This window comes from Cervus canadensis, chromosome 10 (genome assembly GCF_019320065.1).
Source record: "Cervus canadensis isolate Bull #8, Minnesota chromosome 10, ASM1932006v1, whole genome shotgun sequence".
Taxonomy (NCBI): domain Eukaryota; kingdom Metazoa; phylum Chordata; class Mammalia; order Artiodactyla; family Cervidae; genus Cervus; species Cervus canadensis.
This window is the reverse complement of record NC_057395.1, coordinates 2,638,456-2,666,059: the sequence shown is the minus strand read 5'-3', so window position 1 is coordinate 2,666,059 and position 27,604 is coordinate 2,638,456. Positions and strand designations below refer to the sequence as shown.

The 27,604-nt window shown below is 37.4% G+C and overlaps 2 protein-coding genes across 7 annotated transcripts in view; one reads left to right on the top strand and one right to left on the bottom strand.

The window, feature by feature from the left end:
* Positions 1-27,604, bottom strand: part of ANKRD26 (ankyrin repeat domain 26) — a 71,099-nt gene that overhangs the window by 26,749 nt on the left and 16,746 nt on the right. For 4 of the 6 annotated variants that reach the window (XR_006271591.1, XR_006271590.1, XM_043479668.1 and 1 more), the window contains exons 10-21: positions 24,885-25,014; positions 24,524-24,585; positions 23,243-23,336; positions 21,298-21,396; positions 20,651-20,679; positions 20,484-20,556; positions 12,530-12,612; positions 7,433-7,587; positions 5,390-5,560; positions 3,583-3,616; positions 3,167-3,302; positions 243-456 (exon numbers count right to left, since the gene is read on the bottom strand). Coding sequence is in view for 4 of the 6 variants with exons in the window: in XM_043479668.1 (XP_043335603.1) it covers positions 243-456; positions 3,167-3,302; positions 3,583-3,616; positions 5,390-5,560; positions 7,433-7,587; positions 12,530-12,612; positions 20,484-20,556; positions 20,651-20,679; positions 21,298-21,396; positions 23,243-23,336; positions 24,524-24,585; positions 24,885-25,014 (1,280 nt within the window). In the remaining 2 variants the exon portion in view is untranslated. The remainder of the gene's footprint in view (positions 1-242; positions 457-3,166; positions 3,303-3,582; positions 3,617-5,389; positions 5,561-7,432; positions 7,588-12,529; positions 12,613-20,483; positions 20,557-20,650; positions 20,680-21,297; positions 21,397-23,242; positions 23,337-24,523; positions 24,586-24,884; positions 25,015-27,604) is intronic. The other 2 variants (XM_043479669.1, XM_043479670.1) reach the window with 2 other exon arrangements.
* Positions 16,276-18,063, top strand: LOC122448394 (pre-mRNA-splicing factor SLU7-like). The gene has a single exon (XM_043479675.1). The coding sequence runs from the start codon at positions 16,309-16,311 to the stop codon at positions 18,061-18,063; it is 1,755 nt and encodes a 584-aa protein (XP_043335610.1). The 5' UTR covers positions 16,276-16,308.

Sequence of the window (27,604 nt, the reverse complement as noted above, 5' to 3'; positions counted from 1 at the left end):
TTATGGTGGACTTCCGTATGGTCATGAAAATGATGATTTGGAAAAATATACATTAAGTTATTAGGAGCATTCACTGTTAAGAACTTGCTAATTATTTCCAAGAAAATCACACTCCACAATACTAATGACGTTTTCTCCCCTGTAAAATTCCAGAGGGTAAATCAGTAATTATAACACATCAATGTCCCTGCAGTATTAAAGCAACAGTTCAAATATGTCTTTAAAACCGAGATGTACAGTACCTCAAACTGCCGAGCTCTTGTTCCCACTCCACTTTCTGATGCTCTAACTGTGATTTCACTTCTTTTGTTTCTGACAGCTCTTTCTGTAGCCCACTAACCTTACTTTCCATTTTTTTAATCTTTCCTCTAAGCAGTTCACAGTGGCTTTTTTTAAGTTCTACTAATCTTTCATACGAAAGAATTGTATCCCGGATTTTCAACAAGCTAACAGAATCTGCATGATGAAGAAAACAAAGATAAAAACAAAAAAAAACTTTATGTGAGTCATTTTTGAGTATAAAGGACTCTACCTTTCATGTTCATGCATCCACACATTGAACAAATATTAAGTGTCTATAACGTGGAAGATATTATTCTAAGCTCTGCAGATAAAATAGATGCCCCTGGCTCTTTATTTAGCTTGAAGTCTAGCAGAAGAGAAAGAGAAATAAAATAATTATGACCTCAGAAGGATACTCTAAGAAAAGAGAGTTCTATGATCACGTAACAGAACGTGACCTACACTGGGTACAGGAAAGATTTCCCTGGGGAAGAGATGTCACACTGAGAAATGAAGGATGAGCAGGAAGTACTAAGCAGAGTAGGAAGAAGAACCCTATGGACAGTCTCCAGCTGCCGTATGTTTCTAACCAACACAGAGTGAACAGCTACCGATTTACCTTCCTGAGTGGAGCAAGCAAAAACAACACTGACAAAATACATTAAACAATGATTTTCATGACAAAGGACTTCAGGGAATGAAAGACAATGATCCCGGAAACACATGAGGTTAGCCTAAGGAACGCCCTGCTCACTGCCTTCAGGGAATTATTAAAAAGCAGAGACATTACTTTGTCAAGAAAGGTCCGTCTAGTCAAGGCTATGGTTTTTCCAGTGGTCATGTATGGATGTGAGAGTTGGACTATAAATATAAAGAAAGCTGAGCGCCGAAGAATTGATGCTTTTGAACTGTGGGGTTGGAGAAGACTCTTGAGAGTCCCTTGGACTGCAAGGAGATCCAACCAGTCCATCCTAAAGGAGATCAGTCCTGGGTGTTCATTGGAAGGAATGATGTTGAAGTTGAAACTCCAATACTTTGACCACCTGATGCGAAGAGCTGACGCATTTGAAAAGACCCTGATGCTGGGAAAGATTGAGGACAGGAAGAAAAGCGGACGACAGAGGATGAGATGGTTGGATGGCATCACCAATTCAATGCACATGGGTCTGGGTGGACTCCGGGAGTTGGTGACGGACAGTGAGGCCTGGCGTGCTGCGGTTCATAGGGTCGCAAAGTGTTGGACACGCCTGAGCAGCTGAACTGAACTGAACTCCGGGAGAAGGAAAGGAAGCAGAGTCAGCCAGACTCCCTGACAGGAGGTGATGAAGCTGACAGTCTGGTGAGACCAGAGCGGGCAGAGATCACAGATCTGAACCGTGGAGAGGAGAGAGTGGAACAGAAAAAGGACCCTGGAGATCTGAGGAGGAGTCCCTCGGTTATTCAGCAGAGGAACGAACAGCGCCCATCTGTGAGAAACCACCTGAGACCAGGGAGAAACCACCTGAAAAGACTATAGGAACCCAGGCCGGGTGCTCACTCAGTCCCAGGAATTCTATCTATTCTCCTAAGCCAGGCTGGGAAAACATCTCCTTACAGTAGAATGAACAGGGTAGTCAGTAAGGTCTTGCCTCCAAGGCAGGAGATAATCAGCCCCAGCCCCAGGGCCCCTCTGGATGCACCTAACAAATCATGAGGAGCAAGAGCACAGAAGGACCTCAGGAAAACTCTCGATCTTTGGAAACAAAATCACACGGATCTAAAGAATCCTTGGATCAAAGAGGTAATGAAAAGAAGAATTACAAAGTATTTTGAATTGAAGGAAAATGAAAACGTAAGACCAGCAGACATTTTAGGAAACTGACACGCTGATTCTAAAATTCATGTGGAAAGACGGGTAAAAAATAAAACAAGATGAAGCTAGACAATTATGACCTTTAACCATGAAGCAAAGAGAAGCAACAGTTGGGCTTTAAGCAAAGGGGTAACATGATGAGATCTGAATTTTTAAAAATAGATAATAATTGAGGGGAGGAGCCAAGATGGCGGAGGAGTAGGACGGGGAGACCACTTTCTCTCCTACAAATTCATCAAAAGAATGACTGAATGCAGAGCAAACTTCACAAAACAACTTCTGATCGCTAGCTGAGGTCATCAGGCGCCCAGAAAAGCAGACCATTGTCTTCGAAAGGAGAAATTTTTCTTCCAGTTGGTCATCACTAAATCATTCAGAAGACTGGCACAATATTCTCAAACTGTAACTGCCTCAGTGGAATCACATTTTATTCTTTCCTAAAACCAGAATATACCTTTTTCAGTGGAAAACAAGTGGAGGTTACTAGCTATGATGACTTTGTTCTTTGGGTCTGGATTTGCTGCACCTTTCTTTATAGTGAGACACCAACTGCTTAAAAAGTAACCCATGAGACAGATAGGAAGAGGAACATATTAAGAGGTGCAGTCTCTTAAAAGGATCAAACCCTTGAACTCAGCATCCTAGATATGTTTGTAAATAAACTTATGGCATAAAAAAAAAAATAGATAATAATTATAGTTGCTGTCTGGACTGAGGTTCTGGGAGGTAGAATAGCAGGGAAAGAAATTCTGAGATTTCAGTTATTCTAGGAGGAAAGTGATACTAACCTGACCTTGGGTGAAGGCACAGGAAAGGAGAGTCAACAGAAGATACAGTGAGTGAGGAGGATCACAGGCCTGTGGTCAGAGCACACGCTCACTGTCATGTTCTTTTAATACAGAACATACTTCTGAGAGGCACAGCACTGTAACGTATCCCTGGCTCTAGAGCACTTCTAAACAAAGTGTACATATATCACTACTACACCACACACAAACAGGCACTGTACTTACATTTACACTGCAGACCTACCTTTACACCCCGTGTCAAGCTGTTCAATTAGCAACATGGAATTCTTACAGTAAAGCAACTCGCCATCTTCGGAAGCTGTTTCAGATGACTGAGTTAAGTCATCAAGGTCATCCACAGAATTAATTTGTTCTTTGACCTACACATAAATAATACTATTTCACAATGTCTTTAAAATATTTATAGAACATAGTAATTGTACAAAGGTGATAAATATCTCTTCATTAAAGCAAAAACAGACACTTTTGAAAACAACAGATTTTTTTTTATCAAAAGAATAACTTTATCAATAGTGTTTCTAAATTAAGTGTCAAAGTATATCTCTACAACAAAGGAAGATTTTGTATTTTGCTACCATTCCTTTTACAAAGTATTTTTTAACTAGGAAAATATTTTTTATAGTTAACTTTTGACTATACCTTGTTATTTTCATTAGATGTTTTCTTTGCAGGCCTAAAAAAACAAATGATTCTTTTCAGGCTAATATTAAATACTTAAAAATACAAATATGTAAACTTTGTTTTGTATATAAAACCTTTGCATTTGCATTGGTAAGTAATTTTTAATAAAAGGATTAAAACAATAAAGAAGAGTAACATTAAAGGACAAAGAAAATACATTTATAATACTAATAAAGCATTGAATTTAGATTAAAGAAAAGGAAAAACATAACATTACTTGAATTATGTGAAGGGAACCAGTATACCAGGATTTCTTGCAGTTGTCCTTTTCAATAAGAACTATGTTTTACAGCAATAAAACCTATCTGGGAAGTATTCCTTAAGTCCTTATAGGAAAGAAACCCATTTTTAATAACCATGATATTAGCCTTCTGAGGACTGCCTATGCAACTGCTATGCATTATTATAAGCACTTTATATGTCTTAACGGCATTTTAATCCTCACAAACATTCTGGGAGAGAGGTAACACATTAGGTCCTCTACATGGGAAGAAACGGAACACAGAAAGGCTGAGTAAGTCGACCAAGCCCACACAGCAGGTCACCAACAGACCCAGAATTCAAACCCAGGAAATCTGGCTTCAACACTGCGGTTCCAAAATATGTTGAGAAAGTAACATTTAAATAAGTCTTCAAGTAACATGATAGCACATGAATCTATATTATTATTCCATGTCCAGTTATAACTATAAATAATAATTTCTGAATCTTAACACATGTTTCTCAAAAAATAAAAAGACTTTAGAGGTAGGCAATATTGGAAATCTACTTTCACTAAAGACTTGCTTTTGTAAAGAAATTTATCAGTAGGCATTCATTCAACCATTCTTCTCTTTATTCATGAATCTGATATACACTTATTTAGCACATAATACATGTTAATAACACTCTTACTACGGGAAGCATAGTATTTCTAATTTAGAACTTCATAAACCAAAATTAATAATTTGTGAAAGATTGTTAGTAGTTTTTTTTCTATTGAATATAAACAAAATTTTTCCCTTTTCCTTGGAATCTATAAACAACTATGAAATTGATATGATGTAATGTTTCAGAGTACCTTACAAAATCATAGCTACTCACGATGTTACTGTCAACTAGAATCATCAAGGAATGATCACATCCTATTCAGTATAGCCTAAGTGTTTGTAAGTTCACGATTATATAATTTTTTAAAATCTGTGTAGGACAGAATTAACTGAACTAATCATCCACACATGCAATTACATAGGAATATTACACTTCAGAACCAACAAACAAGCCCTTACCATAAAACCATATATGAACAGAAGTATTACGTACAATTAGTTTACTGTAATAGTTTAAAGATGATGTCATACAATCAATAAGCTTTCTAATATTGGAAATGCAAACAAGATTAAACTCAATGAACACGTCCTCTGCTGGCTCATTTCTAACAGCATACATACTCTAAAAGCTCCCGTCTTAAAAAAAACAAGAAACTCCTTTGAACTCCACATTCCTCTTCAGTTACTATCTAGTTCTCCATTGCCTGTCCCAACAAATATTCCCTACAGGGCTGTTTACATATATTCACTACAGTCCAGCTTTCAAGAAGACTATGTACTGAAACAATTTCTGGCCAAAGGCACTGGCCCTCACTTTAATCTTTCAGCAGTGTTTGTCCACTACAGTTGAGGAATCTCTTGTCTTGGCCTGTACACTATATTATGCTGCTCTATTTCCAGAAGAAGTATTCAGTGCTTATTTCTTCCTCTAGAAATAAAGAATTTTTAGATATTACCTGTCATCATCTTGATCCACTTCACTTAAAATGCTGTCATCATTAACATGCAGCAGACCACCAGTCAGTGAATCTGTCTTTTCAAATATTGGTGCAATCACACATTCTTCTTGTGTCCATTTGCCACTGTGTTTTTTCTTTATTTCCTTCCTGTGCACACCAGGATCGCTACTTTAAAAAAATCCACAAAAAAGCCAATATTTTCTAATAATTCAACTGATAAAGAATAAAAAAACAATTCTTGTAAAATTGCAACTCTTACCCATCTTAAGTCATTGATTAATTCACAAAATAGTTATGAACTACTAACCATATGCAAGAAAACAAATTCTTGCCTCAAAGACAGATATACAATTATGATATGATGTGATATGTACAAATTGATATGTGAAAGTTATCAGTGAAATAAGGAAGGCTTTACAGAAGAAGTGGAGAGAGTAGGTTACAAAGAAGATAAAAGGGAGACAACCATTTTACTTGGAGGTTAGAATATGAGCACAAAGATAAGGCACATGGCATCTTGGTTGTTTCCTAGGAAACTGGAAGGAAAAGCACGAAACACATGAAAGAAAGCAGAGATGCATCTTTGGGAAGACATTGGGAAGAACCTCAAGGGCTACACTGGAAACCTGGAGTTCACTGCCTAGACACAATGACTCTCACCCATGGGAGTCATAATTAGATTTACACTATATTTTCTGTTTTGCTTTTAAATACAATAATGCTTAATTTAGGGATTTCCCTGGTGGTCCTGGACTTAGGAGACTGCCTGCCAATGAGGGGGCACCGGTTCGATCCCTGGTCCAGGAAGATCCCACATGCCATGGGGCAACTAAACCCATGCTGCACACTACTGAAGCCAGAACCCTAGAGCGCATGCTCAGCATCAAGAGACGCCACCACAATAAGAGGCCCAAGCTCTGCAGCAGCAAAGAACCAGCGCAGCCAAAAAAAAAACCTCAAAGAAAAAAATAATGCTTAATTTGGATGCTTTTTTAAATCATGTGGCACATATACCATGAAAGGAAAAATCAAGGAAATATTTGGGGGGGGGGTGGCGGGAGGTGAGGCAGTTTACTTTTAAACCACCCACATGATCCGGTGATTTCAGCATCAGGGCTAAAAACCAGTACTTCATCAGTTCCCCCGCCACCAACAACAATTTGGATTCCATCCATGGACATACTCAAAGTGATACGAGAAAAAAACCTGCCAACCAAGAATACTCTATCCAGAAAGTTATGTTTCAGAAATGAAGGAGAAATAAAAACTTTCCCAGAGAAACCAGAGCTGAGGGAGTTCCTCACCACTAGACCTGTCTCATAAGAAATGCTGAAAGAAGTCCTTAAACGGAAATGAAAAGATGTTAAGTAGTGACATAAAATATATTTAAATATACAGCACACTGGTAAAGGCAAGTAGGCAGTCAAATTCAGAATACTCTAATACTGTAATATGGTGGTAAGTTAAGAAATTAACTTTAGTATTATGGCTAAAGGACAAAGGAATAAAAATAACTATATCCCTAGCAAAATGTAAAATGTGATCATCACAACCATTAGCTCAGTTCAGTTCAATTCAGTTCAGTCACTCAGTCGTATACAACTCTTTGCAACCCCATGAACCACAGCACGCCAGGCCTCCCTGTCCATCACCAACTCCCGGAGTTTACCCAAACTCATGTCCACTGAGTCAGTGATACCATCCAACCATCTCATCCTCTGTTGTCCCCTTCTCCTCCTGCCCTCAATCTTTCCCAGTATCAGGGTCTTTTCCAATGAGTCAGCTCTTCGCATCAGGTGGCCAAAGGATTGGAGTTTCAGCTTCAACATCAGTCCTTGCAATGAACACTCAGGACTGATCTCCTTTAGGATGGACTGGTTGGATCTCTTAGCACTCCAAGGGACTCTCAAGAGTCTTCTCCAACACCACAGTTCAAAAGCATCAATTCTTCAGCGCTCAGCTTTCTTTACAGTCCAATTCTCACATCCAAACTTATTTCAAAGAAAAATAACACATGACCTTGCTGTTAAATAAGCTTACCTATCAGAACCTTCATTCTCCATAACAGCAAACTCCTGATTGCTGTTTCCTCCACTCTTTCTCTGCTGAATCAATCCACTCTCGTCAGCAGTATCACATACATTGTCTGATACTTCCACTTCACTACTTTTGTGCTGCTTCTTTTCTTCTTCAACCTTTAATGAAAGTTTGACACTAAGAAATTCTGTTACTTAATTATAAACATCTTTTAGTTGTTGTTTTCATTCATTTTATTATTTGACTCAGGGTTTGGCCTGATTTTAAGTGATAAAACAATCTTTTTGTGCTTACTTTAATTTTATCACTAACAACTCACTGAAATATTTGTAAATCCTACTTCTTATTCTTTGGTGAAAAGAAACAAAATTCCCAAAATTTCAAAAAAGGCTTTCTTAAGATGATGCAACTATCATCCCCAGTCTTCCCCATCTAACTGGCAGAGATAGAGGAAAAAAAAGACAAAACACACAAAATCTGTCTTCTTCAATATTTACCCCCTGGATTTTCCATTAAACAGCCAGATTTAGAGAATGTGACACCTTAGTGCCTCAAAAACACTAAAGCTATTCTTTCCCCACTGCCTTTTACATTTCTTTGTTCATTGGGATCCAGGATATAACAAAAAAGTGATGGTGTTCACCAAAATATATGAACCAAAGTTTACCAGAACACAAGGAGCAGAGTGAAACTGATGAGTTGTTAGTCTGGAATTCTGGAATACAAATAACGCTTCCTAATTTCACATTCAATAACCATCAAACTTTATAGCTAGAGGGTATAGAAATAATTACCTATTGTAGCCCCACTATTTACCAGAAATAGGAGTAAAACCAAGAAAGGTTAAATGATTTTTTTGTCTTTTCTTTTTCTTTTTTTAAAAATTAATTTATTTTTTAATTGAACAAAATTGCTTTACAGAATTTTGTTGTTTTCTGTCAAATCTCAACATAAATCAGCCAAAGTTATACATATATCCCCTGACTTTTGAACCTCCCTCCCATCTCCCTCCCCATCCCACCCCTCTAGGTTGATACAGAGCCCCTGATTGAGTTTCCTGAGCCACACAGCAAATTCCCGCTGGCTATCTTTTTACATATGGTAATATAAGTTTCCATGTTACTCTTTCCATACATCTCACCCTCTCTTCGCCTCGCCCCAAGTCCATAAGTCTATTCTCTATGTCTGATTCTCCACTGCTGCCCTATAAATATATTCTTCAGTACCATTTTTCTAGATTCCACATATATGCATTAGAATACAATATTTATCTTCTCTTTCCGACTTACTTCACTCTGTATAATAGGTTCTAGGTTCATCTACCTTATTAGAACTGACTCAAGTGCGTACCTTTTTATGGCTGAGTAATATTCCATTGTGTATATGAACCACAACTTCTTTATCCATTCATCTATTGATGGACATCTAGGTTGCTTCCACGGAGAAGGTGATGGCATCCCACTCCAGTACTCTTGCCTGGAAAATCCCATGGACGGAGGAGCCTGGTAGGCTGCAGTCCATGGGGTCGCAAAGAGTCGGATACGACTGAGCAACTTCACTTTCACTTTTCACTTTCCTTCACTGGAGAAGGAAATGGCACCCCACTCCAGTATTCTTGCCTGGAGAATCCCAGGGACGGCAGAGCCTAGTGGGCTGCCATGGGGTCGCACAGAGTCGGACACGACTGAAGCGACTTAGCAGCAGCAGCAGCAGCAGGTTGCTTCCATGTTCTAACTATTGCAATAGTGCTGCAGTGAATGATGGGATACATGTGTCTTTTTCAACTTTGGTTTCCTCAGGGTATATGCCTAGGAGTGGGATTGCTGGGTCACATGGTAGTTTTATTCCCAGTTTTTTAAGGAATCTCCATACAGTCTTCCATAGTGACTGGATCAACTTACATTCCCGCCAACAGTGCAAGAGCATTCCCTTTTCTCCACACCCTCTCCAGCATTTATTGCTTGTAGACTTTTTGATGATGGCCATTCTGACTGGTGTGAGGTTATATCTCAAGTGTAGTTTTGATTTGTATTTCTCTAATAATGAGCGATGTTGAGCATCTTCTCATTTGTTTGTTAGCCATCTGTATGTCGTCTTTAGAGAAATGTCTCTTTAGGTCTTTTTCCCACTTTTTGATTGGATTGTTTTTCTGGTATTGAGTTGTATGAGCTGCTTGTATATTTTGAAAATTAATCCTTTGTCAGTTGTTTAATTTGCTGTTATTTTCTCCCATTCTTAGGGTTGTCTTTTCACCTAGTTTCCTTTGCTATACAAAAGCTTTTAAGTTTAATCAAGTCCCACTTGTTTACTTTTGTTTTTATTTCCATTACTCTAGGAGGTGGGTCACAGATGATCTTGCTTTGATTATGTCATTGAGTGTTCTGCCTATGTTTTCCTCTAAGAGTTTTATAGTTTCTAGTCTTATATTTAGGTCTTTAATCCATTTTAATTCAGTCGAGCTGGAGAAATCAACCTTCTTGACTTCAGATTATACTACAAAGCTACAGTCATAAAGACAGTATAGTACTGGCACAAAAACAGAAATAGAGACCAATGGAACAAGACTGAAAGCCCATGCACCTATGGGTACCTTCTCTTTGACAAAGGAGGCAAGAATATACAGTGGGCCAAAGACAGCCTCTTCAATAAATGGTGCTAGGAAAACTGGACAGCTACATGTACAAGAATGAAATTAAAACCCTTCCTAATATCATACACAAAGATAAACTAAATGATTTCTTCAAAGCCCCTAAAGTGGCATTCCCTGGCATTCTATGGCACCAAAACAGATGATAAAATTCTGTAACCTTGAATCTCATAAATTACCAAATGAATTCATCAAATGAATCAGGTAAATTAAAAGTGTGACTTTGCCCAAGTAATTTGATGCCTTAGCTGGGGATAGAGCTGATCTCCTTTTTCTTTTAAAGGAGAATACCTATGGATTTTTGTCTGTTGTTAAAACTCAGTCAAGGCACCTCTTACACAAAAGAGCAAACAAGCAAACAAAGAAATTTAAAAATCTATTACTGGAAGGAAGAAAAATCTCACAGCGTCTCAAAACTCAGTTTTCTCCTTTGGAGATAAACACTTAATTTTTGGGGGGTAGGAGTTTATACCAGCTATGTGACAAAATCACGTGTCAAAACTTACTACATTTTAGTAAACAACATAATGGAAAGGTCTATCTCAAAAGAAACATCTGCAAGTGATGATTAAAGAATATGTGGGAGTACATGTGAAAGTTAAAGTGAAAGCCACTAAGATGTGTCCGACTCTTTGCAACCCTATGGACTATATGGACCATGGAGTTCCCCAGGCCGGAATACTGGAGTGGATAGTCTTTTCTTTCTCTAGGGGATCTTCCCAACCCAGGAACTGAGCCCAGGTCTCCTGCATTGCAGGCAAATTCTTTACCAGCTGAGCCACAAGGGAAGCCTTATACATGTATTGGGAAGGAAGTACATGTATTTGTTATTAAATTTTTTATTTTTTAAATTTGTTTAATATTATTTATTCTATTTTTTACTTTATTGTTATTGTTATTACATTTGTTATTACATACATAAAGGGAAGGGAGTACATGTATTTGTCATTAAAAATATCCTGAAGTGGCCATGTTGGAAATCTAAAATTTATTAAAATTTAACTCTTAAACTTCTTAACCTGTGCTTAGCTACTCACAAATCACTGGGTCACAAGTAAGAAGTGAAAAATAACTTGCCTTAGCCTAAAATAGGGGAAAAACATGAACTCACAAACCCAATTTTGTCATTGTTTGAGTTAAAGAATTCATATATGTTAAATCTACCAAAAATTAATTAGATGATTTTTAATGTTATAAAGTCTTCCTCACTTAAAAATATTTCACCTCACTATATCTTAAATAGTGAGTCCCTACAGCACATTTGTCAGATTTTTGTGTTTTTTTTTTAAGGACTAGTACTTGCAAAACAGACAAACTTTATATTACTAGGCACCAAAATCAAATTAACAACAATCAGAAAGAGGAACAAATCCCTAAATTTTAATGCATATTATATATTATGATAGTGTTATTCATCAATACATATTACCTGCTTACATTCGGTTATGTGTGTGCTCAGTTATGTCCGACTCTTTCCATCCTTAAGGACTGTAGCCCGCCAGGCTTCTCTGTCCATGGAGATTCTCCAGGCAAGAATCCTGGAGTAGGTTGCCACACCCTCCTCCAGGGGATCTTCCCAATCCAGGGATTAAACCTAGGTCTCATTACAGGTGGATTCTTTACCACCTGAGCCACCAAGGAAGCCCAACAATACTGGAGTGGGTAGCTGAACCCTTCTCCAGGGGAATTTCCTAACCCAGGAAATGAACTGGGGTCTCCTGCATTGCGGGCGGATTCTTTACCAGCTGAGCTACCAAGGAAGCCCCTACGTTCAGTTATATTATATTCTAATATCTACCAATGAAAGTGGATAAAGCATTTTTAGTAACATTTACTGATTTCTCACCCCAAAATGAGATAAATTAGAAAGTTACTATTTGTGCCCTAACAACAAAGGTCCAATCTGGAAGCTTCGACTCTCTTAATAAATAGGTAACTGGGTTGATTTTATGACCCCACTCTCTCCCTGAATGTACATCCTTAATCAGTTATGCCGAGATCACAGACAGAATTAATCTTTCATCTTGGCTGACTGGCAATTTCAATGGAAAACCTTGAACCACTGGGACTGATTTCTCTTTACACGTATCTAGGTCAGGGATCATCATTGTCATATTCTTCATAATTTCAAGTGTTTACTCTTACAATTCAGTATTTGATATCACCTTCATAATCATGTAATGAAGTTATAAAAATGGAAGAAGTAAACAATAGTCAGGAATTTTTTCCCCTCAAGTCCAAAAACAAGCTATAAATATAATAGATTCTAACAATATTTGAAGTTTTATAATTAAGGTGCCATAAAAACTATTAAATTATTACCTATCGATTCTAAAAGGCTAATTTTGAAAGGTAATTTTATTTGTTATGACCTCTGTTACACACTGTATTTATGCTGTTGAAGCATAGGAAACAGTATTAAACCAGGAATTTAAATTTACATTTTTACATACCTGGGAATGGTTATTTTCATCTCCAATAGGTTTTTCTTCTTCTTCCTCTGATGTCATTTCTAAGTCTAGTTCTGCTGACAAATCTGTATGTTTAGTTAAAATTACTTAGAATATTTAGATAAAAGACATAATCTTTAATTAAAACATAGATTTAAAACACTGTATCAAATGACATCTTAAATCAATCTTAATCTTCAGCTGAATATTCACGTCTTTAAGAAATACTTCCAATGATCTAAAATTTCAACAATTTGGAAAATACCAGATGTCCCCAGGATACAGGCACACAAACAGCTCAAAGATTCATTCACAAAATCATCCAAACATCAATGAACAAAACAATCAGAAACCAAACAAATTTCAAAATACAGGACAGACATATAAAGTCACAATACGTTCTCTTCTCTACTTCGTAACAGTACCTTTTTAACAACATGCCAAGCTTCAACTGCAACATTACTCATGATTTACAAAATTCCTCTTACTTTTTATACTTTTATCAGTTCCTTAATCTGAAATGCTTCCCTGTACTCTTCTGAAAAATTACTTTTCCTCTTATAAGACTCAGCCTGCTTTGTGAAGTTGTCCTTGATTACAGCCATCTTTCCTCAGATAAACAGATATCCCTTTCTTTGTAGCTACCTTAGTACTTTTAAGATTTTTCTAGTGTATCTTCATCACCTGAATTGTAAATTATTTCTTCACATGTCTAACTTCTCGGCTCCTAGACTGCACAGGACAAGCTCCTAAAAATCAGTTTTGAATAAGTAGTCCTTATTTATTTTATTCAATAATTATTTATCAGCTTTCTGCTCTATACTAGACACTGGAGTTGGAAGAAAAATGTAGATGAAAGATGTCAGGGAATGCTTTTCTAGAGATGATGCCTGAGCGGAGACTTGCACAGTTCAAGGAAAAGAGAGGGAAGGCATGCAAGGCTGTAGCAAGACGGGCAGAAGCACACACAGGAGAGGGTAAGTATCTGTCCAAAGTACAGGGTCAGGTGAGGAGGGCGTCAGCAGCAGCTCAGGATTCCACAGCAAACGACAGAAAGGGCGCGAGAAAGAGTGAGAGTCAGGCAGAAGTCAGATTACAAAAGCCTCACGTGTCACTTTACGATGTCTGGACATTAATGTGATTTGAAGAGTGGTTCACAGTCACACTTGCTTTTGAAAGAGGTGACTCTAAGTGCTACAAGAGGAATGAATTTGAAGGGCATACAAATAAATGGAGGGAGATGAATCTGAAGGCATTATTAGTGGAAAAAAACAAAAGTGATCCAGGCCTGAACTGGGGGAGCGTTTCCAGAAATATTTAGGATATAAAATTGTCTGAGTCCAGTATAGAATAAATCTTCATGAAATGAATAAATGTACAAATCCAGGGACCCTGAAGGAGTAGCCTCTGCTGGTTACTTTATAAAAGATATCGACTGAGATGGGAAATGATCTACATAAACAGTCTGAAGTTGCTTCTATTTATTTTGTAGTTTTCCTATTTCACATCTTCCTCTGTTGAAGGGACTGGATAGGTTTTATCTGAATTTATGTTTCATGGACATACCAAGCTAATGGAGAAACAAGGGCAAACAAGTCACTTCTATAGATTAAAAAAAAAACAACACTTTGAGTTTACAGCTTGTAGTCACTATTCTAGGAAATAACTGAGAATCCTTTGTAAATGCAAAGTTAACCCTATAGGTGAGGAGAGAAAAGAAAAAACTAGGAGTGAAAAAAAGAAACTGTATGATTTCTTACTATAGCTCTGATCATATGACTGATTAAAGCTGCTAAATTAATTGGTATTTATGGACAACACATATTAGACATGGTTACTCAATAGACTGGGCATCCTAGTAGAATCAGAATTGACTTTCTATATACTGCTTTTAAATGATACAGCACTCCTTCAATATTGCTGTGAAGTTACATTTTGAGAAGGCAATCTCTAGATGTCCACCTAGGTCTCCCAACTAGTCCCAGAGTTCTAAATATAATCCTGCTACCCCTCTCAGGTGTAGGCTAAATACTAGGCTAAACTCCTAACTCTCTTTGTATTTATTATATTACTATGGTCAGAGGGAGAATGCAAACACCTTGCTAAGAGGTATTTATTGGCTGTAGGTTGCATAAAAGGAGTCAGCAGAAGGGAGCTTTTGCCACAAAATCTAATTTGGAACCGTCAGAATGATGGTAAGGCCATGCCCAGGGGGCCCACAGCTGAGTGCTCTGGGCTTCTGCATTACCTTCTTTGCTTTCTCTGTTTTCTGGCAGCTGAGACTCAGGTCATGGAGTATGTAATTCCCTACCAGAAACACCGCTCCAATATTCATCTTTTATCTAGTACATCTATCCAAATTCTGTGGATGCTGACTGATTTTTGGTCATTGATTGTGATATCAGTGGACACTGATCAAGTTTTAAATGCCCTGCTCTTTGATAAGTCTCATTATTGAGGCTCAAACTAGTAGAATCGGAATCTGAAAAATCTGAAAACAAAGTTTCCATTTATTAGAATGTCAGTAAGAACACAGCTCTAACTAACTTGTACAGTCTTTCTTCAGAGAATCAGTTTCATGTCCTCCTCTCCCCTCAAACTCACTAGTCCTTCACAGCTTCTTATGTCTTACACGTCACTGCCATTCATGAAGAGACGTTAACTTGTGTCTCATTTTTTCTACTTGCTAATTTTCTAGTCTTACTTTGATTCACTCAATCTGTGTTACATATTCTGCATTCCATAAGAACTTTATTAATAATGATTTTTCTTCAACATACAAATATTTTATTAACAAAATTTATGTCATTTATTTTACATTTAATTATGCATGACAATATTGTGTATTCTAGAGACCACGGTTTTAAAAACACCTTTAATGAATGGCACTACCTTAATTAATGGTACAAACCAAGACAATGTATTAAAAAGCAAAGACATCACTTTGCCAACAAAGGTCTGTACAGTCAAAGCTATGGTTTTTGCAGTAGTCACATAGGGATGTGAGAGTTGGACTGTAAAGAAGGCTGAGTGCCAAAGAACTGATGCTTTCAAATTGTGGTGCTAGAGAAGACTCTTGAGAGTCCCTTGGAGAGCAAAGAGATCAAACCTGTCAATCCTAAGGGAAATGAACCCTGAAAAGACACTGGAAGGACTGATGCTGAAACTGAAGCTCCAATACTTTGGACACCTGATGTGAAGAGCCAACTCACTGGAAAAGACCCTGATGATGGAAAAGACTGAGGGGAGGAGAGGGCGACAGCAGAGAGATGGTTGGATAGCATCACTGATTCAGTGGACATGACCAGGCGAACTCGGGGAGATGGTGAGGGACAGGGAGGCCTGGCGTGCTACAGTCCATAAGGTCACAGAGAGTTGGACACGATTTAGCGACCGAACACCACCACCAACAGCTACTTTAATTACAATGAGACAGCCTTTTCTCAATGTATCATATCTTCAGAACCCATTTTTTAAGCCTTGGATAAACATCATAAACTTATATAAGAAATGATAGCCTTGTGTGTGACTAATTGTTTCCATGTGAAAATAGGATAAGTCCAGGACCACACTGGATCCAAAAAGCACAGAGCACCATGAGACATGAATGAATACAACACAGAAATATTTGCTTCAAAAAAAAAAAAAAAGCTGTCAGGTCTAAATTTAAGAGAAGTCAAAGAAACAAGCAAGAAATGTAAAAGTGAAACATTGGCGATCGTCTTCATTCTTGTCGAACTGTACTAGGGTCAGCAGCGTTGGGACCGGGAGGCCAGATAACCATGTCAGCTGCAGCTGTGGATGCAGCTAATGCAGCCCTCTTATCGGGGTCCAAAGAAATGAGTTTGGAGGAACCAAAGAAGATGACTAGAGAGGACTGGAGAAAGAAGAAGGAGCTTGAAGAACAGCGAAAATTGGGTAATGCCCCTGCAGAAGTTGATGAAGAAGGAAAAGACATCAATCCTCCTATTCCTCAGTATATTTCTTCAGTGCCATGGTATATTGATCCATCAAAAAGGCCTACTTTAAAGCACCAGAGACCACAGCCAGAGAAACAAAAGCAGTACAGCTCATCAGGAGAATGGTACAAGAGGGGTGTAAAAGAGAATTCCATAACTACTAAATACCGAAAAGGGGCGTGTGAAAACTGTGGAGCCATGACACACAAAAAGAAAGACAGTTTTGAGAGACCTAGGCGAATTGGAGCAAAATTTACAGGGACTAACATAGCTCCAGATGAACATGTCCAGCCTCAGCTGATGTTTGACTACGATGGGAAGAGGGATTGGTGGAATGGCTACAATCCAGAAGAACACATGAAAATTGTAGAAGAGTATGCCAAAGTTGACCTGGCAAAACGAACGCTGAAAGCCCAAAAACTCCAAGAAGAATTAGCCTCAGGAAAATTAGTGGAACAGGCTAATTCTCCGAAACATCAGTGGGGAGAAGAGGAACCAAATTCTCAGATGGAAAAAGATCATAACAGTGAAGATGAAGATGAAGATAAATATGCAGATGATATTGACGTGCCTGGACAGAATTTTGACTCTAAGAGACGAATTACTGTCCGGAATCTCAGGATTCGAGAAGATATTGCAAAATATTTGCGGAATTTAGATCCAAATTCTGCTTACTATGATCCCAAAACTAGAGCGATGAGAGAGAATCCTTATGCGAATGCTGGAAAGAATCCAGATGAAGTCAGCTATGCGGGGGATAACTTCGTTAGATACACAGGTGATACCATATCAATGGCCCAGACACAATTGTTTGCTTGGGAAGCCTATGACAAAGGGTCTGAAGTGCATCTACAAGCAGATCCTACAAAACTAGAGTTATTGTATAAGTCCTTCAAAGTCAAGAAAGAAGACTTCAAAGAACAGCAGAAAGAAAGTATCCTGGAAAAGTATGGTGGTCAAGAACACTTGGATGCTCCTCCAGCTGAATTGCTTTTAGCTCAGACTGAAGACTATGTGGAGTACTCAAGACATGGGACAGTCATCAAAGGACAGGAGCGGGCTGTTGCCTGCTCCAAGTATGAGGAAGATGTGAAGATCAACAATCATACACATATCTGGGGATCTTACTGGAAAGAAGGCCGATGGGGATACAAATGCTATCACTCTTTTTTCAAGTATTCCTATTGTACTGGAGAAGCTGGGAACGACATTGCTAATTCAGAGGAATGTATTATAAATGATGCAACTGGAGAAGAATCTGTGAAAAAACCTCAAACCCTCATGGAGATGCATCAGGAGAAACTAAAAGAGGAGAAAAAGAAGAAGAAGAAGAGGAAGCATCGGAAGAGCAGTTCAGAGAGTGATGAGGAGGAAAAGAAACACGAGAAGTTGAAAAAGGCACTGAATGCAGAGGAGGCCCGTCTTCTTCACGTCAAGGAGATTATGCAGATCAATGAGAGGAAGCGACCTTACAACAGTATATATGAAACTCGGGAACCCACTGAAGAGGAAATGGAGGCCTACAGAATGAAACGTCAGAGGCCAGATGACCCCATGGCCTCCTTCCTCGGACAGTAGTAACTCGTCACTGACCGTGACCCAAGATAGACTCTGCTGATGCATTCTTTGAGATTCTTGCTGTTGATTATCGATGGAAAAACCCATATCTATTCTCGGATCTAGGAAGCATATCTAGGAAGCAAGGAGACTGCCTAATAAAGCATCCAGAAGTCTCATAGTAAATTCATTCCTTTACACAGTGAAGAACAAAGAAGAAATAAAGTGGTGCAGATTAAGATTTTATTTCAGATTTTATATTAATGATGTGGGAAAAGATCTTAGTTCTCCACCTATCATGAATATCTTCTAAACATTTATTTATTAAGTTTCAAACTTTATTTCGTCAATTTTTATGGCCCTTTATCTAGTGTTAGGACTCATTGTGAAGGCCAATTAGTTACTCTTTCTTGAAACAAGGGCTTCATTTTTTTTTTTAATTAATAGTAACTATAACTGTAGTTATTTAATAATCATTTCTTTTTGCCTTCTCATATTTTTCTGATCTGAAACTGATAACCTATCTTGAGCTTTGGATTACTGGAAGGAAATCTGTAGAACGTGTGAATAACTTTATCCCTGATGTCAAGTCTGTGTAGTAAAAATTCTGTTTTCCACTTGGTTATAAAATTTTGATTTTCAAAACATTTCCTTGTATCTTATACTCAGAACTAAATGTGCTAGCCTTTGAATGGGGGAAAATGTTTTTCACCCTGAGTCAGTGTTGACTGATCAGTCCTAGGTCTTTTACCATTCTGGACGGGAGTATTCAGACACAGAAATCCTCTCCTTTGTCACAGAGGATATGGTTTGTGATATTAATTGCTATTTTAATTGTGATTGCCTTTATATAACAGTCGAGAATATTAGATTTTTAAAAGATTGTAGAGTATCTCTTGTACCTAATCTTTATAGCCAGCAGGTGTCTCTCGGTAAAATTTGCAAAAAGTGAAACCTGAAGTTGAAGGTTTCTTCAGAATATTACAAGCAGAGCCTGTAGGGTTATTAGTATCTGAGAATGACATGATTTTTAAGCTGCTTCTAATAACATTGGGAAGATAACACTGACAGAGTGGGATCAATGAAAACAATCTGTTTAAAACCCCTGACACAAGTACATTGACTTTTAACAGTTCACTGGCTTTTCCGAATTACCAAATCCCACTTGAATATTGCATTAAGTTAACATCTCAGAAATACTGCTGATGGGAAAGTAACTGAATCAAACTGTCAAGTACTGTGGATATACATTGTATCTAAATTCAGACCAGTATGAAATTAAAACAGTGATGCAAACATCTAATTCTTACCTACTTTAAGAATGTCAAAAATTTATGTTTTCATATTCCTGCCTTAACATAGGCTGGTTCAGTGTAAAATCTGACATTAGTGTCTACTTTGTATTTTACTTATCTTTTAATAAAGATATATAATTGAAAATAAAAAAAAAAAGTAAAAGTGAAACTTTAAACCCTGTTTCAACTCAAGGCCCCCTTTATCATTTCACATCTAACCACTTCAACGGTTTAAAACTGTGGTTCTCAAGTGTGCCCTGAGAATCCCTGAAGTCCAGAGACCCATCGGGTCAGGGGGTCCAAGAGGTCAGAACTATTTTCACAACACTAAACATTACTTCCATTCTCATTCTCTTCTGAGTACACAGTGGAGTTCTTCAGAGACACAATATGTGATGTTATAACTCTAATGACAAATGGAATCAGCCATTATGATTCTGTGTTCTTGTATTTTAAGTTTTTCAGTTTTGTTTCTCAATACAGTGAACATCAATAAACACAACCTATTTATACAAAAGTTCCGTGGCATTCTCAATAATTTTTAGAAGTACAAAAGGATCCTAAAGCCAAAATTTTCAGAATCACTATTTTTAAAGATTATGTCTATAAAAGTCATTAAAGCATGAGTACTTCCCCTGCTTCTAAAAATCAAAGACACCACAAACACAACACACACACAAAGTCTGCTAAACAAAATATCTGGTTGGTCTACATTCATCTGTGTAACAACACTAAAATGAAATAATTATAAGTTGAAATACAACTGACATATTAGCAAGTGAAGCTTTACTCTAGGTAAAAGTCAGAGCTCAAATAAGCATTTTTTGACACTGGGAAAATCTTAGGATCTAATAATTCATTTCTGAGAATCCCTAAGAAGTATACAGATTCCAAACTGAGAACTTCAGGGTATCGAAACATATACAGAAACATATTGAGTTCAAGCTTACATTTTAAAAATTTCTTGTTCTTATGCTTATACATATCTCTTTTTCCAAAACATGGATACCAATAATAACATTTGCCTTATGTATGTCAAATTCTTCAAGTAAATTTGCAAAAAAAACGTTAGCAGTATGAAGACTGAGCATTTCAAATATTTCAGTGTCCCTCTTTCCAGAGTTACATGTGTATTGCAAAATTTACCTGAAGCGGATGTTTGCAAATCCTTCATTCCGACTGTTTTATTAGGAACAGAATCTTTCACTAAGACTGTAGGCTGAATGGGTTTGGAAACAATTTGATTAATAAATAATATACATATGATAGAATCCACTGTTCATAATTCAAGATAAAAACATAAACGTTTTTACCTTCACGTTAGGATATTTCTCAGGAGAATCTAAAAGGCAAAAGGGACATAGAGTTAATTACATGTAAATATGAAAGCCAGCTCTACATTCATGCAGAGTTAGTACTGAGCAGAAATCCTTGTGCTCAGCCTTGGCAGTGAATACATTCGGTTTTAGTGTCTTGTTTTCAGGGGGATGTTAAGACACCAGCAAGACAGATTATGAATCCACTATAGATAGTGAAGAAAAAATAGAAATACAGGTTTAACAAACATGCAGTTAAGATTTCAAAAGTAACGTTACATTTTCAATGACTTTATAAAATATTAAAGTGCACACAGACCAATGTGAACATGCCGACTGATGAGGAGAAAAGTGATCATAATCAGAGGAACAAATCATGACCCCAAGAAGATAAATGTGAAAGTAGATGGTAAAATGCAACAGCATTATCTTGAATGCAATACAGCAGTATCGTTTACACCATTATACTACAAGTCTTTATCATGTTCTTCAATCTGTCCAGTCACTAAACAAGTGCACAGCTGGAATGACAGTTCAACTGAATGCATAATTCATTTCTCATCAGAGAAAGAGTAATGAACTGATTAGCTGGGATACACACTTGTAGAATAATGGTTCATAAAAATATTCACTTTTTTCCATACCCATGTGGACTACTGGTATGCCTACATGTCTTGGCTCCTCTAGTTTAGCCATCTTAAAGTTTCTCGATCCAATCATGCAAGAAGGTATATAAGACACATCTAGAAAATAATGTATATTAAGTTCTCAATATTGAAATACAATTATCAAAAAGGAAATAATAAATTTAACTATCACACAATTACTAGATATTAAAAATCCTACATGTTTCAAAATCAGTGTAGTACTTATCGAAAATAACAACTCTAGCATTTGGGGAGTGAACCCTACTAATCTGTTTTGTTTCAAAACTTAGTTTGGTTTGGTACACCATGCTACTGCTTCAAAGGATTTCTGTGAAACAACTTTCAAAAAAAGTCAATGCCCCCATAATCAAATTAATCTAATTTGAATAACAAATACTGATACAACATATATCTTTGATGCCTGATAGGTATTTGGAATGGCTGGGGTTTCTCCCACTTCTAGCACCCCCTCCCACCTCCAGTAGTCTCTGGAGCAACAATGATCTTATCTCTTCTCAGTGCAAATACACTGAACCGTCTAGAAGGAGTTCCTTCAAGTTTCCTCATTCCAAGCTCACCTCCCTAAGGACTTACTTTCTTCCCTCCGTCCTTTCACTAGATTCTTTCCTCTATAAAGGGTAATCTCTGGATCTGTGGTCTTAATTCTTTCCCCTTTACATTCTTTCTATGGATCATCCCCACCACTTCTTTTTCCCTCTTTGCTTAGCAATGGTATCTTCAACTCTTTTCCTCCCTCTGGCTATAGACACGTTTAGAAAGAAAAACAAAATAATACTTTTCCTTGATTTTGTTATGTCCTGCACTCTCCAAAGCTCTACTTCCAGATTTCTCTAAATGCAAGGCTACACCCTTGCTACTCGGAGAGCTTGTTAGAAACACAGATTCTCAGATTTCTTGCTCAGTATGTGCACTTCACACAAGGTCCCTAGGCTACTAGTTAAAATTTGAGAAACTCTGGTCTGTACTGAGCCTGCTTCTACATGACTTCAACTTAATTTGTTCTCCTGAAATCTTAGCCTCAACTTCCTCACTCTAACACTTCCCCCCAAACTGAAACTGCATTACAAGTTGGAAGCTTTCCAGTGGACTCTCTACCGGGCTGTGGATTCCTTGATCTCCCTATCATGCCCCCTGCTCGCTCCTTCTTTCCAGTTCTCTTATGTTGGCCTATGTGACACCATCTTATAAAGCAGCAACATTTCGTATGACACCAATTTGCAAACATTTACAGCTGAGCACCTATTCCTGTGCTCCTCCACAGAGGATAACACACAGCTCTGCATGCCCAGGGACCTCAATCCTGAATGCCTTCCTAAAAATGAGGAAAAACGTAAGAGGGGGAAAACTTTGCTATCCTTCTCTGACGAATTTTGGTACTGGCAGCTCACTTCAAATGCATCATCCATATCAAACACTCTCCCTTTTTCTAAAGAGTTATCTTACTTATGGCCACCTTCCCGACAGACCTGTGCTTCCTTTTCCTTCATTCCCTCCCTATATCCTCTGCCTCTCTAATCCTTCATTCCCTCTTTCCTCTTGTTTCTCAACCTTTCTTAGGTCATAGGGTATCTTGAAACAGAATTAAAATTTTTTTTTTTTTGCACCCGTGTGTCAAATGGAATCTTAGTTCCCTGAGTAGAGATCGAACCAACACTCCCTGCATTGGAGATTCTTAACCGCACAGAGTCCTAACCACTGGACTGCCAAGGAAGTCCAGGAGCTAAATAATTTAGTTCCTGAAACTGGATTCTCAATTTAATCTGTGGCTGACATCTGATAAGATACACTATTTCCCTCCTTTTCTTGTCTTTTACCTCACTACACATGACAGGTGATTTTCTTTGCCTATTAGAAAATATCAGCATTTCCATTTTAAATCAATATTCTTTCAAATGACTTTTCTATAAAATATAGTTCTTACCTTCTACTTGTCCATTTAACGTATTTTTCCCTCTTTGACCAGCAGCTCCAGATAAAAGATCCACATATTTCCGTGGAAGACTCTCAGAGATACTCTGTTAAAATTAATATTGAGTTGCATGAAGATTTCCTAATTCCTTTTGAAGAAAATATCCTACTTTTAAAAACTGCCTACGTTTAACCCGGTTAAGCCAGGTTTGCCAAGATCTCAAAGCTGCTAGGTGACAGATTCAGGATGCTGACTTCAAACATGGTGCTGTATCATCCACCAGGCAGTGGCTACATCTAGAGATCAGGCCCTTATCTCCTTCCATAGCTGCCACCTTCAAACAGAGCATCGTTACTTTATGTTACTTCAAGTAACTGCCATAAAGGTACTCTGCGTGTGCTACACTATCCAAAATGGTTTGTACTTACTAAAACATCACAAAGCAAAGCTAACTGCTGTTATTATAATACCACATATTTCTTACTATTCCCTATGCTTTTGCTTCTCTTGAAATGTTCCTTGCAGATTAACTTGACAATCCAAATGTAATAATACTTCCAAGTTTCAAGCACTATCTTTTCAATGTTGATGTGGTAAAAAAACCACAATTCAGCCCGTTTCTCTCTGGCCCTCTCTAGCAGCTTTACACATGGACAAGTACCAAAGAAACATACATTTGCCTGGGAGATTGGGGATGATACAAACACCCTACACTTACAGTGCATAAAACAGATAACTAATAAGGACCTACTGTATAGTACAGGGAACTCTACTCAATATTCTGTAATGGCCCATATAGGAAAAGAATCTAAAACAGAGGTTTTATATATATATATATATATATATATATATATATAACTGATTCATTTTGCTGCACACCTGAACCTAACACAGTATTGTAAATCAACTGTACTCCAATAAAAATTGAAGGAAGAGAGGAAGAAAGAAAGAAAGAAAGGGACATTTGATCCTAGACTCACCTGGAACAATGCTTTGGTTTTCAGATAAATGTAACTTCAGAACACAAACAGATTCCTTATGACTTCTCAGCCTTGATTTCCATACTACACTGATTTCAAGGTAAACCTTGAAAATTAGCTAAAGTGTATTATGTGGTAGTATTTAGCACAGAATTATTTTATTGATTAAAAATCAATAATTAAAAATAAAGATTAAAATCAGATTAAAAATGTTGATGGGCAAATGCAAAGGTGAGAAGGTCACAGCATCTCCCACTTTTACATTTTACATCACTCTGTGCTTACATTTCAAAACAATAACAGAAGACAGTACCTCAGAATCCCAAGGTGATTCTATATCTTCCTCTTCTCCCAATCCTAAGGCTGACATCATATCTATAAAATGAAGTCACAGATACATTAATGAGAACATTTACTACTATGAATTTTAATACATATATAAGTCTATCTCTATCCACAAATAGTTCAATAAAAACTAGTGGAAAAGAATTTCAGAGGGTTGAAGCATTTTCAGGAAGAAAAAGTTGGTAGTACTTGGGACACTTCTGAAGAGAGAGAGCAAAAGAAACACACTTAAAAAAAAATGGATGCCATATTTGCATCTATACACCTCAAACGTTTCTATTTGAGCTTTTAAGCATAGAAAAAAAATCCACAGACACTCACTAACTTACCACTTCTATTATTTTTGTGTGTTCCATCAACAGAACTCAAATGGTCAAGATTTATTTGCTCTTGTGGAGCCCTTTCAATAATATCTGTATCACTTTCTTTTTCTACATTCTCTGGCTTTGTGGCTCCTTCCTATAAAAACAAGACAAAATAAAACAAAAACCCAACTTCAGAAAACATATTCATTTATTTGGTCATTCAGTCAATCAGTAAGATGACAAACATTCACTGTTGTCTAAGAAATCATAGACACTGTCCTCGGAGAAGTTACAGATGTAAAGAAAAGAGCAATTCTGTTCTGTGTTCTAGGCAAGGCAGAGACACATGAAAACAAAGAAGAGGGCAGAGAAGTATCCTTCAACAGCCCTGCAACTGAGGTGGACAGAGAACAGGATGGGCACAAAGGAGAGAGGAGGCAGGGGAACCTGTGAAGCCCAAGGGACGGTGTGACAAAGGGCTGTGTCTCAGAAGACAGAGTACAGAGCCGGGATGTGAGGGGGGTTCTGGGAAGGGCAGCCCAAGCAAAGGACGAGCTGTGAAACAGTGTTAATAAGTCATGTGCAAAATCAGAGCATAGTCACTGGGAACCCTACGGAGAGACAAAACTGAAGGACCAGGATCAAACGGCAAAAAGCAAGTGTCATCTTTCTTCTTCACGTGATGGGAATCCACTACACAAGTAAAGGGTTCAGTTCAGTTCAGTTCAGTCACTCAGTTGTGTCCGACTCGTTGTGACCCCAAGAATTCACAAGGTTTTCTTCTTATTTCCCTGTAAACAGCACAGTAACAACTCTAATTTCCTATCTATGCCTTCTGGAATAGCAGGTAAAGATTGAAGGAGTGATCTAGATATAAAAAAAGTAGTAAAATTATGATTATCCAAGCTGGAGATATAAAGGTTTTCAAATACATCTATGATTATCAAGCAGGGCTCAAATTTCACATCAGGAAAGAACAAACAAACTAAAAAATCAAGTAACAACAATTTCTGAGTTTTGGATACGAAAGAATTTATAGGTTAATTTCAACTGGGCTTCCCAGTTGGCTCAGCAGTAAAGAATCTGCCTGCCAAAGCAGGAGATGCAGGAGACATGAGTTCAATCTCTGGGTCGGGAAGATCCCCTGCAGGAGGAAATGGCAACCCACTCCAGTACTCTTACCTGGAAAATCCTATGGAGAGAGGAGCCTGGTTGGCTACCGTCCATGGGGTCGCAAAGAGTTGGACACGACTGAGTGACTTTACTGACTTACTTTCATATGTATAACAAAGAATTGACAGGCTAGCTTACACCTATAAATACTGAAGTTAATATAAAGTTTCTTAAGAATAACATGGAGTATCCATATGGCTAGAGATATTTTTAAAAGTAAAAAATTATCTTCCAGAGATAATTTTTAAACTCTGTTGGCAATTTTTCTTTCCTTATGATTTTATAATAACAAGTAGTCTATATAGGAAAAAAAATCATAAATTGTGATTTCATTTATTTACTGTGTGTAAGTGCCATTATGTATAGATATTAGGAAAAGACAAATCAGAATCTCTTCAGCTCTACATTTTTTCTTTAAGACTGTTGCAGCTGAAAATTTTCTCATTTAATGAAGAGAGTAAGAATCTCATTTATAGAATTATAAATTATAACTTTAGTAAAAAGACTAGATAAAATGCTTATTTCTTCTTTATTTTCAAAAAGATCTAAAACACCCACCAAGATTATACCAAACAGTAAGATAAATTAGTTAAGTACATTAAATATTTATCAAACAGTAAGTTAGAAACCACAAGAAATAGAACGGCCAAAAATTCTTAAATCATAATAAATCTGCTAAGGCCTAAAACAGAACTCATCTTGAATTGTCTATGAGCTAAAGTTTTGCTATATTAAATAGAAGACATCGTTTCATTACTTTCAAAGTGAGAATTTTTTTAAAAAGAGAAATCACTTCAAATTGAAATGAACTTCCAGAGGGAACTATATTCAATATAGATATATACATATATGTGTGTGTGTTAGTCACTCAGCTGTGTCCAACTCTTTGTGACCCCATGGACTATAGCTCACCAGGCTCCTCTGTCCATGGAATTCTGCAGGCAAGAATACTGGAGTGGGTTGCCATTTCCTTCTCCAGGGGATCTTCCCAACCCAGGGATTGAACCCAGGTCTCCCGCATTGCAGGCAGACTCTTTACCAACTGAGCCACCAGGGAAGACATATATACATATATAAGTATAACCAGGTCACTTCACTGTACACCTGAAACTAACACAATATTGTAAACTGATTATACTGCAATTGAAAAAAAAAAAAAAAGAACAACCACCAACCTCGAAAACAACCACCAAAAAAGGTAAGGAACAAACTTTCTTTCAGTTCTTCATAAAAATCAGCTATATGTCATTCAAAAGAGTATGAGCATTGTTTTTTCACGACTTCACTGTCTCCTCTTAAGTTGAATTTGAAATAATTCTTCTCATATTTATAATATAGAGTTCCTCATCTGACATACCCCCACTATTTCTGTTGTGTTGGTGTAATAATCTGTCTCATCCTGACCCTCATTCCATTTCATATTCATCTTGTCCTTAAATGAATTCTTCCGCTTCATCCCTCTCCCCATCTTCATATTCATCGAGCTGTTCTTCCTAATTGCTTTGTAATTTTTTTCTTTCATAATGGCATACTTAGTATGCAAACATTTATAAATCTGAATCATGCCCATA

Excerpts from the sequence above, each read along its gene's own strand:
- LOC122448394 (XM_043479675.1), top strand. The coding sequence starts at position 16,309 with ATGTCAGCTGCAGCTGTGGATGCAGCTAATGCAGCCCTCTTATCGGGG.